The sequence below is a fragment of the Mobula hypostoma genome, chromosome 9 (assembly GCF_963921235.1).
Source record: "Mobula hypostoma chromosome 9, sMobHyp1.1, whole genome shotgun sequence".
Lineage (NCBI taxonomy): Eukaryota > Metazoa > Chordata > Chondrichthyes > Myliobatiformes > Myliobatidae > Mobula > Mobula hypostoma.
In genome coordinates, this window is record NC_086105.1 from 83,451,578 (window position 1) to 83,469,675 (window position 18,098).

The window sequence follows — 18,098 nt, forward strand, 5'->3', positions numbered from 1 at the left end:
ACAACCCTGTTACACTCACAACACGCTGGAGGAACTCAGCAGGTCTGGCAGCATCTGTGGAAATGATGAGTCGACGTTTCGGGCCGGAACCCTTCGACAGGACTGTAGGGGAAAGGGGCAGAGGCCCTATAAAGAAGGTGGGGGGAGGGTGGGAAGGAGAAGGCTGGTAGGTTCCAGGTGAAAAACCAGTAAGGGGAAAGATAAAGGCGTGGGGGAAGGGAGGCAGGGAGGTGATAGGCAGGAAAGGTGAAGAAAGAATAGGGGAAAACACAATGGATAGTAGAAGGAGGCGGGACCATGAGGGAGGTGATAGGCAGCTGGGGGAGGGGGCAGAGTGACATAGGGATAGGGGAAGGGAGGGAGAGGGAATTACCGGAAGTTGGAGAATTCTATGTTCATACCAAGGGGCTGGAGACTACCTAGACGGTATATGAGGAGTTTCTCCTCCAACCTGAGTTTAACCCAGAGGACACATAGACACATGGCACCTCTACTGCCATGATGAGGCTAAACTCAGGTTGGAGGAGCAACACCTCATATACCGTCTAGGTAGCCTCCAGCCCCTTGGTATGAACATAGAATTCTCCAACTTCCGGTAATTCCCTCCCCCTCCCTTCCCCTATCCCTATGTCACTCTGCCCCCTCCCCCAGCTGCCTATCACCTCCCTCATGGTCCCGCCTCCTTCTACTATCCATTGTGTTTTCCCCTATTCTTTCTTCACCTTTCCTGCCTATCACCTCCCTGCCTCCCTTCTCCCACCCCTTTATCTTTCCCCTTACTGGTTTTTCACCTGGAACCTACCAGCCTTCTCCTTCCCACCCTCCCCCAACCTTCCTTATAGGGCGTCTGCCCCTTCCCCCTACAGTTCTGGCGAAGGGTTCCGGCCCGAAACGTCGACTCATCGTTTCCACGGATGCTGCCGGACCTGCTGAGTTCCTCCAGCGTGTTGTGAGTGTTGCTTTGACCCCAGCACCTGCAGATTATTTTGTGATGACAACCCTGTTGTTTCTGAACCATTCTATAATCTGTCTACAATCTATTTCTCCACATCCCAGTGGCTATTGAGGGCCTATAGTATAATCCCGTCAGTGTAATTGCACCTTTCTTATTTGGAGTTCCACACAAACTGTCCATGTGGATGAGCCTTCTATGTGTCCTCTGGGTCCTACTGAGATATCCCTCTTTATCACTAGTGCAACCTCTCCACCTCTTTTATCCCCATCTCTATCACATTAAAACACCAAATCTGAGGGTTATTGAGCTGCCAGTCCTGTCCCTCAATGAACCTGTATTGGTAACAACATCATAATTCCAGGTTCTAGGTTTATCCTCCTTACCCATAGTACTCCAAGATTTACAATAAACTCATATCAGTCCATCAATCCCACCACATTTATCAGCCTACCCATTGCTGTTCTTCTTTTCAAATTTACTCATCATACCATCTTCCTTACCCTCAACCTTACCATCTGTTGCCCTACTGTTGTGGTTTCCATCCCATCTGGCACTAACAATCTTTCCATGGTCAATGTCAGTTTGATCACGTTTATACTTGCTCCTGTCTATATCACTGGTACCTATATGGATCACAACCTCTGGCTGTTCACCCTCCACACTCAGAATGTCCTCTACCCAGTGCAAGACATCGTTAACCCTGGCCCTGCATCTGCTAATTTGCAGATCCACTGGAGAAGTTGGAGGCTGTCGTCAGTGAGTGCAGTGGAGGCTGGAGGCCCAGCCTGTCATGGTGTTGCAGGACTATCTGTGTGTGTGAGTGGCTGGGTGGGTAGATGAGAGGGAGGAAATGTGAGTGGCTGGATGGGTAGATGAGAGGGAGGAAATGTTTTATTCTGCCTTTGTTATTCTGATGAACATGGTGCCATGCTCTGTTGACGGTAAAATGTGGAGGAATGCTATTTCGTTTGGCTGAATTCATGAATGGTTGAATGATAATTAAACTTGAATTTGATCTGATTTGAACAATTGCGGGCTGCTCCCAGGACATCCATTGTTGTGTCGGTAGTGATTGCAAACTAAATATTTCACTGTATGTTTCCATATACAGTACATAGATTAAAGAAATTAATCTGAATCACCAGGGAGGCAACACACCATCCTAGAAACACACATCAAAATTGCTGGTGAACGCAGCAGGCCAGGCAGCATCTCTAGGAAGAGGTACAGTCAATGTTTCGGGCCGAGACCCTTCGTCAGGACTAACTGAAGGAAGAGCTAGTAAGTGATTTGAAAGTGGGAGGGGGAGGGGAGATCCAAAATGATAGGAGAAGACAGGAGGGGGAGGGATGGAGCGAAGAGCTGGACAGGTGATTGGCAAAAGGGGTATGAGAGAATCATGGGACAGGAGGCCCAGGGAGAAGTAAAAGGGGGAGGGGGGGAGAAAACCCAGAGGATGGGCAAGGGGTATAGTCAGAGGGACAGAGGGAGAAAAAGGAGAGAGAGAGAAAGAATGTGTGTATATGAATAAATAACAGATGGGGTACGAGGGGGGAGGTGGGGCATTAGCGGAAGTTAGAGCAGTCAATGTTCATGCCATCGGGTTGGAGGCTACCCAGACGGAATAGAGGGTGTTGTTCCTCCAGCCTGAGTGTGGCTTCATCTTTACAGAAGAGGAGGCCGTGGATAGACATATCAGAATGGGAATAGGAAGTGGAATTAAAATGTGTGGCCACTGGGAGATCCTGCTTTCTCTGGCGGACAGAGCGTAGGTGTTCAGCAAAACAATCTCCCAGTCTGCGTCGGGTCTCGCCAATATATAGAAGGCCACATTGGGGGCACCGGATGCAGTATATCACCCCTGCTGAGGTGTTGTTATAAGGAATATAACAACACCTTATATTCTGTCTGGGTAGCCTCCAACCTGATGGCATGAACATTGACTTCTCTAACTTCCGCTAATGCCCCACCTCCCCCTCGTACCCCATCCGTTATTTATTTTTATACACACACTCTTTCTCTCTCTCTCCTTTTTCTCCCTCTGTCCCTCTCACTATACCCCTGCCCATCCTCTGGGTTTTCCCCCCTCCCCCTTTTCCTTCTCCCTCGGCCTCCTGTCCCATGATCCTCTCATATCCCTTTTGCCAATCACCTGTCCAGCTCTTGGCTCCATCCCTCCCCCTCCTGTCTTCTCCTATCATTTTGGATCTCCCCCTCCCCCTCCCACATTCAAATCTCTTACTAGCTCTTCCTTCAGTTAGTCCTGACGAAGGGTCTCAGCCCGAAACGTCGAATGTGCCTCTTCCTAGAGATGCTGCCTGGCCTGTTGCGTTCACCAGCAAATGTGATGTGTGTTGCTTGAATTTCCAGCATCTGCAGAATTCCTCCTGTTTATACCATCCTAGAGTTTTGATTGTGACTGCAGAAATGCCTATCAATGCTCCTTACTATCGAATTCCCAATCGCAGTCACTCTGACTGACTTCACCCTTCCCTGCCTCAGAGCTGCCACAGTGCCACTGACCTGGCTACTGCTGCTGGTCTCTGAGAGGTCAACCCTCCCAACAGTATCCAAAGGTGTGTATCTGTTACTGATGGGAATGGCCACAGAGGAACTCTGTATTGTGTGCCTACTTCCCTTACTTCCATTGAATTGCAATCTTTTTACAAGCAAATTTAAACAGATATTTCAAATTACTCACAAGCTGAGGCATATTAGCAGCCATCAGAGTTAAACATAGCTGTCCTGTGTTGTCATATGTTCCTGCATCTGCCTGAAACTGTAGCAGCAGTCGAGCTGACTCAGTTCGATCTGAAAGGAAATGCAGAACAATTTCATGATTGGAAGCATGCTACGTGGAAACAGAAAAGATCACCATATCTGATGAAGAGTCTCAGCTCAAAATGTCACCTCTTTATTCCTCTCCATAGATGCTGCCTAGCCTGCTGAGTTCCTCCAACATATTGTGTGTTGCTCTGGATTCCCAGGATCTGCAAAATCTCTTGTGTTCATTATTTAACTGCAGGTTTTTAACAACTGGATTGTTATTGGATCTTAATGAGAACCTTCAGATAATAGGCATCTGAACCAAACATGGGATTACGTTGAAGGGTGTGACATTTAAAGGGATCCACATTTAAAGACATGGAACTGACTAAAGAGTCTTTTCCTGATCTTTGCCTCCATCACTAAGGAGCTGTGCTTCTGACATACCCCCAAATAAGGAAAAGGCAAATTAGCTAGTCAGGGAAAGAAAAGAAAGAAAGCGCATCAAGGAAGTGATGTTATGAAACGCAAACCTTTTTGTGTGTTCTCAGTGCTGAGATCTGCAGTAACACATTTCATTCTCCTTTACACTTGTGTACTAAAGAAAGTTAATAAACAATCTTGAATCTTGAATGAATATGATTGGCAAATAAGTAAGCGTCCTTGGGGCCAGCAGAATCTAGGGCACGTTCAGCATTGAGAAGCATGGATAGCATGCAAAAGGTAGCAGCCAATATAAATAGTGCACCTTACCAAGCTCAGTCGCCAGTTGTAGAGGTGTTCGCTGTTTGTAGTCTCTAGCATTTATGTCGGCATCATGTTTCAGCAGACAGTTCAAGGAACTAGCAGCATCATATTTTGCAGCATAGTGGATTGGTGTCTGCATCATTCCAGATGTCTTTGCTTCAATATCCGCTTCAAAAAGAGTGATGAGAATCATATGAAAGTTGTTCCCAGATAGAACACATTATATTTACACAATAATTAACTCTGTGCAGTGGAGCTGTGCACCATTAAAATAATTTTAAAATTAGTCATTGATTGACTTCAAAGTCAAAGTATAGTTATTATCAAGGTACCATATACTTCCTTAAAATTCATTTTCTTGCAGGCATTTACGAGAAAATATAGAAATGCAATAAAACATATGAAAAATTTTACATAAACAAAGACTGATAAACAACCAATATGCAAAAGAAGACAGGCCATGCAAATAAAAAAAATACTGAAAAAATGAGTTCTGGAGTCCTTGAAAGTGAGCCTGTTGGTTGTAGAATCAGCTCAAGAGTTCAGATGAGTGAGGTTATCCATGTTGGTTCAGGAGCCTGATGATTGTAGAGGTAGTGTGGGACTTAAGGATCCTGTACCTCCTACCCAATGGTGATCGTGAGAAGAAAGCATGGACTGGATGGTGAGAGTCTTTGATGATGAATGCTGCTTTCTTGCAGCAGAACTCCAAGTAAATGTGCTCTGTGATGGACTGGGCTGTATCTACCACCTTCAGGAGACCTTTATGTTCTTGGGCATTGGTGTTTCCACATTGGGTCATGATGCAACCAGAAAGAATACTCTCCAATGTGCATCTATTAAAGTTTGTCAAAGTTTGCCAAATCTACAGGAACTTCTCAGAAAGTAGAGGCTTTGTGGAAACTAATTGGTTGCAGATAGACCACTCATAGGGTGTACTGCTCAACTCATTGTTTGCTAGGCATGGATGATCAAGGCAATGATAAGGTGGCCTACAGAGAGAAGGTGGAAGGGCTCGAGGCCTGGTGCCAGGCAAATAACCTCTGTGTCGATGTCAACAAGACAAAGGAGATTATTACTGACTTCAGAAGAGCTCGCACCACTCACACCCCTCTTTACATGGGTGGCACAGCTGTGGAAACTGGGAGTGCATATCTCACACAATATATCATGGACCCAGAAAACATTCTGCACCATAGGAAATCTCACCAATGCCTTTGCTTTCTGAGGAGGCCAAAGAGAACTGGATTATGCACACCCATACTGATTCATTCTACGGATGTTCAGTAGACAGCATCCTAACAAGCTGCACCACTATATGCTATGGTAGCTGCCCTGCAGTAGACGGGAGGCTCTATTGTCACCATATTCTATCCTGAAATTCTTTTTATACAGGCATTCACAGTTGAACAAATGCCTAGGTGTTCCAGGAACACTGGCACGCTAGGAATCCCTTCTTTCTGTAGAGATGTATCAATGTAGCCACCTTTTGAGGAGAAACTCTAGTCAGACAATGGGAAATGATACTGAAAGATATCTTCCCTTTCACACTGAGCAGCAAGATCAATCTAAACTGCCCAAAATCCTTGGAGTGATATTTTCTCTGACCACTCTTCGCCCTTTAGTTCCTCCCACTCTTGTTCAAAACAACAGAATCACGCATCATTGAGCTGCCAGTCCAGCCTCTCCTGCAATCAAGTATCACTAGTAGCTCCAATGTCATAATTCCATGTGCTGATGCATGCCAAAGCTCATCTGCCGATCCTACAATACTCATTGCATTGAAATATGTGCAAGAACATTAGAACATTAGTCCCAACATGCTCAACCTTTTAATTCCATAGAAACCATAGAAAAACTATAGCACAGAAACAGGCCTTTTGGCCCTTCATGGCTGTGCCGAACCATTTTCTGCCTAGTCCCACTGACCTGCACACGGACCGTATCCCTCCATACACCTCCCATCCATGTATCTGTCCAACTTATTCTTAAATGTTAAAAAAGAACCCGCATTTACCACCTCGTCTGGCAGCTCATTCCATACTCCCACCACTCTCTGTGTGAAGAAGCCCCCCCTAATGTTCCCTTTAAACTTTTCCCCCCTCACCCTTAACCCATGTCCTCTGGATTTTTTCTCCCCTTGCCTCAGTGGAAAAAGCCTGCTTGCATTCACTCTATCTATACCCATCATAATTTTATATACCTCTATCAAATCTCCCCTCATTCTTCCATGCTCCAGGGAATAAAGTCCTAACCTATTCAACCTTTCTCTGTAAATGAGTTTCCCAAGTCCCGGCAACATCCTTGTAAACCTTCTCTGCATTCCCTCAACCTTACTTATATCCTTCCTGTAATTTGGTGACCAAAACTGAACACAATACTCCAGATTCGGCCTCACCAATGCCTTATACAACCTCATCATAACATTCCAGCTCTTATACTCAATACTTTGATTAATAAAGGCCAATGTACCAAAAGCTCTCTTTACGACCCTATCTAGCTGTGATGCCACTTTTAGGGAATTTTGTATCTGTATTCCCAGATCCCTCTGTTCCACTGCACTCCTCAGTGCCTCACCATTAACCCTGTATGTTCTACCTTGGTTTGTCCTTCCAACGTGCAATACCTCACACTTGTCTGTATTAAACTCCATCTGCCATTTTTCAGCCCACTTTTCCAGCTGGTCCAAGTCCCTCTGCAGGCTCTGAAAACCTTCCTCACTGTCTACTACACCTCCAATCTTTGTATCATCAGCAAATTTGCTGATCCAATTTACCACATTATCATCCAGATCATTGATATAGATGACAAATAACAATGGACCCAGCACTGATCCCTGTGGCACACCACTAGTCACAGGCCTCCACTCGGAGAAGCAATTCTCTACTACCACTCTTTGGCTTCTTCCATTGAGCCAATGTCATCCAATTTACCACCTCTCCATGTATACCTAGTGACTGAATTTTCCTAACGAACCTCCCATGCGGGACCTTGTCAAAGGCCTTACTGAAGTCCATGTAGACAATATCCACTGCCTTCCCTTCATCCACTTTCCTGGTAACCTCCTCGAAAAACTCCAATAGATTTGTCAAACATGACCCACTACGCACAAAGCCATGTTGACTCTCCCTAATAAGTCCCTGTCTATCCAAATGCCTGTAGCTTCTGTCTCTTATTACTCCCTCCAATAACTTACCTACTACCGACATTAAACTTACCGGCCTATAATTTCCCGGATTACTTTTCGATCCCTTTATAAACAACGGAACAACATGAGCCACTCTCCAATCCTCTGGCACCTCACCTGTAGACAGTGACATTTTAAATATTTCTGCCAAGGCCCCTGCAATTTCAACACTAGTATCCTTCAAGGTCCGAGGGAACATCCAGTCAGGTCCCGGGATTTATCCATTTTAATTTTCCTCAAGACAGCAAGCACCTCCTCCTTTTCGATCTGTACAGTTTCCATGATCTCACTACTTGTTTCCCTTAATTCCATAGCCTTCATGCCAGTTTCCTTAGTAAATACAGACGCAAAAAAACCTATTTAAGTTCTCCCCCATTGCCTTTGGTTCTGCACATAGCCGACCACTCTGATCTTCAAGAGGACCAATTTTATCCCTTACAATCCTTTTGCTCTTAATATACCTGTAAAAGCTCTTTAGATTCTCCTTCACTTTGATTGCCAAGGCAACCTCATGTCTTCTTTTAGCCCTCCTGATTTCTTTCTTAAGTATTTTCTTGCACTTCTTATACTCCTCAAGCACCTTATTTACTCCCTGTTTCCTATACATGTCATACAACTCCCTCTTCTTCTTTATCAGAGATGCAATATCCCTTGAGAACCAAGGTTCCCTATTCCTATTCACTTTGCCTTTAATCCTGAGAGAAACATACAAACTCTGCACTCTCAAAATTTCTCCTTTGAAGGCTTCCCACCTACCAATCACATCTTTGCCAGAGAACAACCTATCTCAATCTACGCTTTTTAGATCCTTTCTCATTTCTTCAAATTTGGCCTTCTTCCAATTCAGAACCTCAACCCTAGGACCATATCTATCCTTGTCCATGATCAAGTTGAAACTAATGGTGTTATGATCACTGGAACCAAAGTACTCCCCTACACAGACTTCCGTCACTTGTCCTAACTCGTTTCCAAACAGGAGATCCAATATTGCATCCCCTCTAGTTGGCCCCTCTATATATTGATTTAGAAAACTTTCCTGAACACATTTTACAAACTCTAAACCATCTAGACCCCTAACACTATGGAAGACCCAATCAATATATGGAAAATTAAAATCCCCTACCACCACAACTTTATGTCTCCTGCAGTTGCCTGCTATCTCTCTGCAGATTTGCTCTTCCAATTCTTGTTTACTATTGGGTGGTCTGTAATACAATGCCACTAATGTGGCCAGACCTTTCCTGTTTCTCAGCTCCACCCATTAGGACTCAGTAGACAAGCCCTCTAATCCGTCCTGCCTGAGCACTGCTGTAATATTTTCTCTAACAAGCAATGCTACTCCCCCACCTTTCATTCCTCTGCCTCGATCACATCTGAAACATTGGAACCCTGGAATATTAAGCTGCCAGTCCTGCCCCTCCTGTAGCCAAGTTTCACTAATTGCTATAACGTCATAATTCCATATGTCAATCCACGCCCTCAACTTATCCGCCTTCCCCGCAATACTCCTAGCATTGAAATACATACACCTTAGAAGATTTTTACCACCACTCACAACCTTTCTATTAGCGGATTTACTTGAACTTTTAACATCATTCATTTTCACCTCAGCCACACTGTCAGCTCTGGCACTCTGGTTCCCATCCCCCTGTAAATCTAGTTTAAAGCCTCCCCAATAGCACTAACAAACCTCCCTGAAAGGATATTGGTCCCTTTGTAGTTCAAGTGTAACCCCTCTCTCTTGTACAGGTCCGACCTGCCCCAGAAGAGGTCCCAATGATCCTGAAATTTGAAACCCTACTCCCTACACCAGTTCCTCAGCTACTTGTTCATCCTCCAGAGCATCCTATTCTTACCCGCACTGGCACGTAGCACAGGTAGCAATCCTGAGATTACCACCCTTGAGGTCCTGCTTTTCAACTTCCTACCAAGCTCTCTGTACTCACTCTCCAGAACCTCCTCACTCTTCCTTGCTATGTCATTGGTACCGATGTGCACCACAACATCTGGCTGATCACCCTCCCACTTCAGAATGTCATGCAAGCGATCAGAGACATCCTTGACCCTGGCACCCAGGAGGCAACAAACCATCCTGGATTCTCAGACCACAGAACCTCCTATCTGCACCTCTAACTATCGAGTCCCCTATCGCTACCGCTCTCCTCTTTTTCCACCCTCCCTTCTGCACTGCAGAGCCAGACTCAGTGCCAGAGATCCGGCTACTGCAGCTTGTCCCAGGTAAGTCATCCCCCCCAACAGTATCCAATGCGGTATACTTGTTGTTGAGGGGAATGGCCACAGGGGAACCCTGCTCTGCCTGCCCTTTCCTCTTCCCTCGCCTGAGAGTGACCCAATTTCCTGTCCTCTGCTCCTTTGGCGTAACTACCTCCCTGTAGCTACTATTTATAATCTCTTCATTCTCCCGAATGATCCGCAAGTCATCCAGCTCCTGCTCCAGTTCCCTAACGCGGTTTGTTAGGAGCTGCAGCTGGATGCATTTCTTGCAGGTGTCATTGTCAGGGATACCGGAGGGCTCCTTGACTTCCCATGTTCTGCAAGAGGAGCATTCCAACATCCCGCCTGCCATTCTCTCTACTCTAAACAATCTGAACAAAAAACGTACTGGAAACCTACCCTGGCCTCTGCCTGTTCTCGCCGAAACCTGTTGAGCCAAAGCCATCCCACTCTGACTCAGTCCACTCCGACGATGGCCGCTACTATGATGGCCGGTGGTCTGTTTTTAAACCTTGGTGTTCTATGTCACGCGCCTGCGCAGTGCAGACCCTTCTCCATGAGCAGTGTTTAAAAAAAAAGGACGTTTTCTACCTGATTTCTTCACTCCTTTCTTCTCAGCTGCTTGCTTCGACTGAAACCCTGACCTTGTATGTAGGCTTAACAAGATCTTTCTCCACAATCACTCCACTATCTGTTCTGGTGTTTTGGTTCCCATCCCCCTGTAGCTCCAGTTTAACCCCCACCCCCCATGCAGAACTAGCAAACCTTTCTGCTAGGATATTAGTTCCCCTCCAGTTCAGGTGCAAACCATCCCTTCTGTACAGGTCCTACCTTTCTTGGAAGAGTGCCCAATGATCCAAAAATCTGAAGCCCTCCCTCCCGCACCATCTCCTTGGCCATGTGTTAAACTGTATGATCTTCCTATTTCTGGCCTCACTAGCACATGATACTAGTAGCAGTCCTGAGATCACAACCCTGGAAGTCCTGTCTTTTAACTTAGCACCTAACTCTCTGAACTCACTTTGCAGACCTCATCACCCAGCCTACCCACGTCATTGGTACTGACATGAAGCATGACCTCTGGCTGTTCACTCTCCCACTTAAGAATGCTGTAGACTCAGTCTGAGACGACCCAGACCCTGACACCTGGGAGGGAATAAACCAACCAGAAATCGCTTCTAATGAATCCTCTATCACCACAGCTCACCTCTTTTCCTCCCTTCTCTTCTGAGTCACAGAGCCAGACTCAGTTCCAGAGACCTGCTCCCTGTAACTTTGCCCTCATACAGTATCCAATATCTCCTCCAACAGTGTTCAATGTGGTATACTTATTATTGATGGGAATGGCTACAGGAGTGTCCATACGTTGTGGAATCAGTTCAGTGTTGTGGTGAGTGAGGATTGTAGGGTAATAACTGTTCCTGAACCAAGTGGTGTGGGACCTAACGCTCCTGTACCTCCTTCCCAATGGCAGCAGTGAAAGAGAGCATGGTCTGGATGTTGACAGCAAGAAGTGCTGATGGAGTCAGTGGGAGGCTGGGGGAAGCTGGTTTGTGTGATGGACAAAGCTGTGTTCACAGCTCTCTGCAGTTTCTTGGAGTCTTAGGCAGATAAGTTGCTTGTGATGCATCTGGATGAGATGCTCTCTGTGCCGGTGTTTGTTTGCCTGTTTCTAATTACTCCTGAACTGAGGGGGGAAGATGAGATAACCACTTTAATAGGTCTGGAGTCATTGTATAAGTCAGACGATGTAATGATGCCTAATCTGCACATTAGTCAACCAGATGAGTGTTAATATCTATCCAGCAGTCTCATGGTAATGTTGACCTGTAGGATTTAATTTCTGGATCAGTGGTCCAAGTTCTTAGTCTAATAGTGAAGCACTACCATACCCCTCATGGGTATTAAACTAGTCATCCTACAGATCATCCTTAACGAATGCAGTGGACAGCAAAATTCATTTTTGGGTATGACCCCATCCAGGTTTTCTCAGTTAGAGCAGGCGTCACAAAATAGTAACTGTGTTGAAACCGGATGACACCACTGAATAACCCCTGAAACACTTGGGTCAGTGTGTGCACGTGTTAATTTTGGTGTCAATGACAGGCCAAAGAAATTACTTTCCTCCTCTTTCATTAACTTTGTACAGCAATGTTGTCATATTATTACCATTGCTTCAGGTACTCACAGGAATTCAGAAGAATGAGGGACCTCATTGAAACCTATCAAATGTTGAAAGGAGTTGATAAAATGAATGTAGAGAGGATGTTTCTTATGTGGGAGAGTCTAAGATCAGAGGACACAGTCTCAGAATAGAAGGCATCCTTTTACAACAGAGATGAGGAGGAATTTCTTTCGCTAGAGGGTGGTGAATCTGTGGAATTTGTTGCCACAAGTGGCTATGGAGGCCAAGTATTTCTGTATATTTAAGGCAGAGGATGACAGATTCTTGAATGGTCAGGGCATGAAGTGATAGAGAAAGAAGGCAAGAGATTGGTGCTGAGAGGAAAAATTAGTCAGCCATGATGAAATGGCGGAGCAAACACAATGGGTCAAATGGCCTAATTCTGCTCCATATCTTATGGTCTTATGGTTCTATGGTATTAGTCTTACCATTACAGTCCAGTAGAAAATCCACCATTTCAGGATAGTCAGCCGCTGCAGCCACATGGAGTGGGGTCACACCATAGTTATCTGGCTTGTTAACATCAGCGTGCCTCTCAATCATAAACCGGGCAACATCGGGGTGCCATCTTAGTGCAGCCTGTCAACGCAGAGATGAAATGTGGTTAGGCTACAGAGTGAATGCCGGCATCTTTTAGAGTTCTTGGAGTCTTCTTAAGAATTTCTCCAAAGCTCTTTTTGGAGTCCAAAATGAATTTACAATGCTGATGGTGTGACAAAGAGGACTTGCTGAATTTACCTCTCATTGAGTTAATCTGAAATGTCTACATTATTTGCAGGAATAAATTTTATGGCCACTATGTATCATGCATGCTATTGAGTTAACAGCTGATGAGCAGGAACAGCTGATATAATAAATCTAACTGAGGTCTATAAATGGTTTATGTATTTAACAACGTTTCATTAGATTCATGGTCCTAATTAAGGGTCTCAACTCGAAGTATTGACCGTTTATTCCTCTCTATAGATGCTGCCTGACCGGCTGAGTTCCTCCAACATTTTGTGTGCATTTCATTACATTGTTTGTCACTACACTGAATTGTTTAAAAGATCTGTATGAAGCATGAATAAAACTGATAGACACACTCAAAATTTCTCAACCCTCCTCTATTACCCAATCTGACCTTTTACTTCTTCTCAGCTGTCTATCACTTCCCCCGGGTCCCCTCCTCTTTCTATTTCTCCTACTGTCCACTCTCCTCTCCTACCAAATTCTTTCTTCTGCAGCCCTTGACCTTTCCCACCTACCTGGCTTCACCTATCACCTTCTAGCTAGCCTCTTTCCTCTTTTATTCTTTTTATTCTGGTATCTTTCTCAGTCCTGAAGAAGGGTATTGGCCCGAAATGTCGATTGTTCACTCTTTTCCATAGATGCTGCCTGACCTGTTGAGCTTCTCCGGCATTTTGTGTGTGTTGCAAAGGATGGAGGACACCAGTAATTCAGTAACAAGATGAATGATGGAGCTAGACACTGCCTGCTTTCACTGGCTCAACCTATTCCACACACCACCAACTCTCAAGGCCAGGGACCTAGCCTATACCCTCCTCCCTTTCTGCACTTCTCATCTGAGATGATCAATCTAAAAATAATGTGCAGCTGATAGCTCAGTTTAAATGGTCACTGTGGACATTGTGGGTTGAATAGCCATTTCCTGTGTTATACTGTTCTATGTTCTACAATATCAGCTCTGTTTTTCTCTCACCACAGATGCTACCTGACCTGTTGATCCTTTCCAGCATTTTCTGTTTTATTCATAATTATTGTCGATTATATTTAATCAATGGAAGATAGGGCTCTGACAATTTTCAAGTAAATTTATTATCAAAATACATACATGTTACTATATACCACCCTGAGATTCATTTTCTTGCGGGCATTCAGATTAGAACAAAGACATTCAATAGAATCAATGAAAAATATTACTCACAAAGTGTCACAAAGGCGGGGCATTGGGAGCAAGGGTGGACCCAAATGCAAGACACATCTTGTGAGGTTACTTAGATTTAGTTTATTGTTCGATACCAGGAGAGCAAGGCAAGAGCAGGAAATAGCGAACTTGACAAGGACTCAGGACTACGACTAGGCTGGGACCAAAGGTCTGGGCTTGGGCTCGGAATTGGCTCCCAGAACTAGAGGAGACATGAAGATGCTAGGGTATGGACTCTGAGCCAGAGACTGGGCAAGGACCCAGTACCTGGGTCTTGCCTCGGACTCGGACCCCAGAACCAGGCAAGGGCATGACATGGGCTAGGGAGAGGAGGAACATGGGAACACAGAGCCTCAGTCTCGGGGAGCAGGTACATGGAACCATGGACACAGACACAGAACACAGAGTCAGGACCCCTCCTTGGGTACAGGACATAGGGCCGGGACCCCTCCTTGGGTACAGGACACAGGGCCGGGACTCATGACGCTCCGCGGGGCAATGGCAAGATGGCCTGACTTACTCCACGGAGGCGAGGACCAGACAAGACAAAACATGACCCCCAGCGGAGCAACGGCAAGACGGCCTGACTTACCCCACGGAGGCGAGGACAAGACAAGACACGACCAACACGAATGAACACCAGACAGTACCTATCTAGCTCCGGTGATGGAACTAGACCGAAGTGCTGGTGGGGGCTGCAGACGAGGGCTAGAGGCGAGAGGAGCAGAGAAGGAATTCAGACAAGGGGGTAGGACAGGAATCACAGACCGCCAGGGCCAGGACTGGAGTAGAACTGAGAAGCCACCAGGGCCAGGACTTGACTTGGTGCTAGAATGCCACCAGGGCCAGGACTTGACTTGGAGCCTCCGGGTAGTGGCGAGCTCTCGACTCAGCCGGGGAACACTAGACCGCAATTCTTGATTCCCTCCAGCGAGTTAACTGACGGACCCACCTCGGTGAGGAAACTTTGCAGACTCGCTTTGACGAGGTAACTGGACAGGGTTGCTCCGGTGAGGAAAGGCGAATTACCGGCACTCGCTTCAGCAGAGACTAGGCTTGCTCCAGCCAGATGACATCGGCACACCGTACCTTGGATGACTTTGCAGACGCTCCCGCGCCGAACGGCTGAAAGCCGGAGACTATAAACTACCGGTTCAGCCGAGCGTTAATTGCCTCTAATCACCAAAGTCGAGGGACACGGAAAAACAGGGAATCAACGGTCCGGATCGTAACATAAACAAGGTAAATTTAAAGGGACCCCGATTCGGACCATGACACAAAGACTAGCAAACAACCAATGTGCAAAAGAAGACAAACTTATTTATTATTATTATTATTAAAAAGTAAATATTAGATACTGTAATACCAAGAATATGTGTTAGAGTCCTTGAAATGAATCTCTATGTTGTGGAATCAGTTCAGAAGTTATCAGAGTGAACTTATCCATACTGGTTCAAGAGCCTGATGGTTGAAGGGTAATTACTGTTTCTGAACTTGTGGTGTGGGACCTAAGGCTCATGTACCTCCTTCCTGATGACAGTAGTGCGAAGAGAGCATGGCCTGGATGGTAGGGGTTCTCGATAATGGATTCTGTTTTCTTGTGGCAATGTTCCTTGTAGATGTGCTCTGTGGTGAGGAGGGCTTTTCTTGTGATGGACTGTGCTGTTAACTACTTTTTGTAGGCTTTTCTGTTCTTGGACATTGGTGGTTCCATACCAGACAGCGATGCCTGATGTGGACCTTAATTTCTGAATCATTCCATACTGCAGAGATCTTCTGGATGCCCTTGTGAGTTGCTGCAACATTGAAAATAATTTGTAAATGCAAGATGTCATTCTCTAATGTTAATGTTATTTAACAATGACCAAGAGGAAAAAATGTATTTGCGACTGTATTGTACTGACTCCACGTGCATTTGGATACATTGAACGCATACAGATGAAGAGAGTTGGTAAACAAAGTTGAATTTTGCAAGAAAAAGCTTTTATAGCTATTTAAAACATATTGCAGAATTGAAGGGTGTAATTGTCACCTTCTGATCTTAGTAATTTAAAAACAAGGTATGGTTATTAGTGAAATGCTTTTCCTAAGTTAAATAATGTCATGAAGTTCACTTTACCCCATGCAAAACACCCTGTCCATATCTGTCAGTGGCATTAATATCTGCTCCATTTTCCAGAATTGTGTTCAGGAAATCCAGATCAATCTGAAAACAAAGATTATAGATGTTACTTGGTTACCAGCATTAACATGGGCAAAGCATACAGATACGTATCACAAAAATACATGACATGCAAGCAACTTGTTTGCTTCTCAGTTGCTGGTGAACATAGTAGGCCAGGCAGCATCTCTAGGAAGAGGTACAGTCGACGTTTCAGGCCAAGACCTTTCGTCAGGACTAACTGAAGGAAGAGCTAGTAAGAGATATGAAAGTGGGAGGGGGAGAGGGAGATCCAAAATGATAGGAGAAGGTAGGAGGGGGACGGATGGAACCAAGAGCTGGACAGATGATTGGCAAAAGGGATATGAGAGAATCATGGGACAGGAGGCCCAGGAAGAAGGAAAGGTGGGGGGGGGGAAATCTGGAGGATGGGCAAGGGGTATAGTCAGAGGGACAGAGGGAGAAAAAGGAGAGAGAGAGAAAGAATGTGTGTATATAAATAAATAACAGATGGGGTACAAGGGGGAGGTGGGGCATTAGCAGAAGTTAGGGAAGTCAATGTTCATGCCATCAGGTTGGAGGCTACCCAGGTGGAATATAAGGTGTTGTTCCTCCAACCCGAGTGTGGCTCCATCTTTACAGAAGAGGAGGCCGTGGATAGACATATCAGAATGGGAATGGGATTTGGAATTAAAATGTGTGGCAACTGGGAGATCCTGCTTTCTCTGGCGGACAGAGCGTAGGTTTTCAGCAAAACATTCTCCCAGTCTGCGTCGGGTCTCGCCAATATATAGAAGGCCACATCGGGAGCACCGGACACAGTATATCACCCCAGCCTCGGCCCATTCCCATTCTGATATGTTTATCAATGGCCTCCTCTACTGTAAAGATGAAGCCACACTCAGGTTGGAGGAACAACACCTTATATTCCATCTGGGTAGACTCCAACCTGATGGCATGAGCATTGACTTATCTAACTTACGCTAATGCCCCAACTCCCCCTCGTACCCCATCCGTTATTTATTTATATACACACGTTCTTTCTCTCTCTCTCCTTTTTCTCCCTCTGTCCCTCTGACTATACCCCTTGCCCATCCTCTGGGTTTCTCCCCCCTCCCCACTTTCCTTCTCCATGGGCCTCCTGTTCCATGATTCTCTCATATCCCTTTTGCCAATCACCTGTCCAGCTCTTGGCTCCATCCCTCCCCCTCCAGTCTTCTCCTATCATTTTGGATCTCTCCCTCCTCCTCCCACTTCCATACCTCTTACTAGCTCTTCCTTCAGTTAGTCCTGAAAAAGGGTCTCAGCCCAAAACGTCAACTGTACCTCTTCCTAGAAATGCTGCCTGGCCTGCTGTGTTCACCAGCAACTTTGATGTGTGTTGTTTGAATTTCCAGCATCTGCAGAATTCCTTGTGTTTACGTAACTTGTTTCCTTCTGTTTGGTAATTTTGAATATTCATTTTTTGTCCATCATTTTATAAATACTAGTATTTGAATTGCTATTAACTCAATACTCCAAGTGTGGTCTAACCAAAGTTTTACTAAGTTGCAACATTACCTCGCGGCTCTTGAACTCTGCAGCTGCTGGGCTTGTGTATGTGGCTCTTGAACTCAATCCCTCAACTAATGAATGCAGAACACTGTATGTTTTATTAACCATCCTATCAACTTGCAAGGCAACTTTGATGGATCTATGGATGTGGAGTAATATTGTTATTTTATTTTGTAGTGTTTTCTAGTTGTGAAATGATTTCCTTATTAGCAAACATTTTTGATACTGACAATCCTAGCTAGTGCTAAGAATTAAAAATAAAAGAGGCTTTCCACATGGGTGCATCTACACAAAAGCAAGGCCCATCATGAAGATGTAAATAAAGGGTGATGCATTGTGGAGCTATCAACTTGTTCATTGAGGAATGCAGTGGGACAAATT

The 18,098-nt window shown here is 45.2% G+C and overlaps 1 protein-coding gene across 1 annotated transcript in view; it reads right to left on the reverse strand.

The window, feature by feature from the left end:
* Window positions 1–17,825, reverse strand: part of LOC134352259 (transient receptor potential cation channel subfamily A member 1-like) — a 130,342-nt gene extending 112,517 nt beyond the window's left edge. Inside the window, exons 1-6 of the mRNA XM_063059549.1 lie at window positions 17,724–17,825; window positions 16,122–16,208; window positions 12,510–12,654; window positions 7,908–7,922; window positions 4,475–4,636; window positions 3,657–3,766 (exon numbers count right to left, since the gene is read on the reverse strand). Coding sequence (XP_062915619.1) covers window positions 3,657–3,766; window positions 4,475–4,636; window positions 7,908–7,922; window positions 12,510–12,654; window positions 16,122–16,208; window positions 17,724–17,825 — 621 coding nt within the window. The remainder of the gene's footprint in view (window positions 1–3,656; window positions 3,767–4,474; window positions 4,637–7,907; window positions 7,923–12,509; window positions 12,655–16,121; window positions 16,209–17,723) is intronic.
* Between the last annotated feature and the right edge of the window lie 273 nt (window positions 17,826–18,098).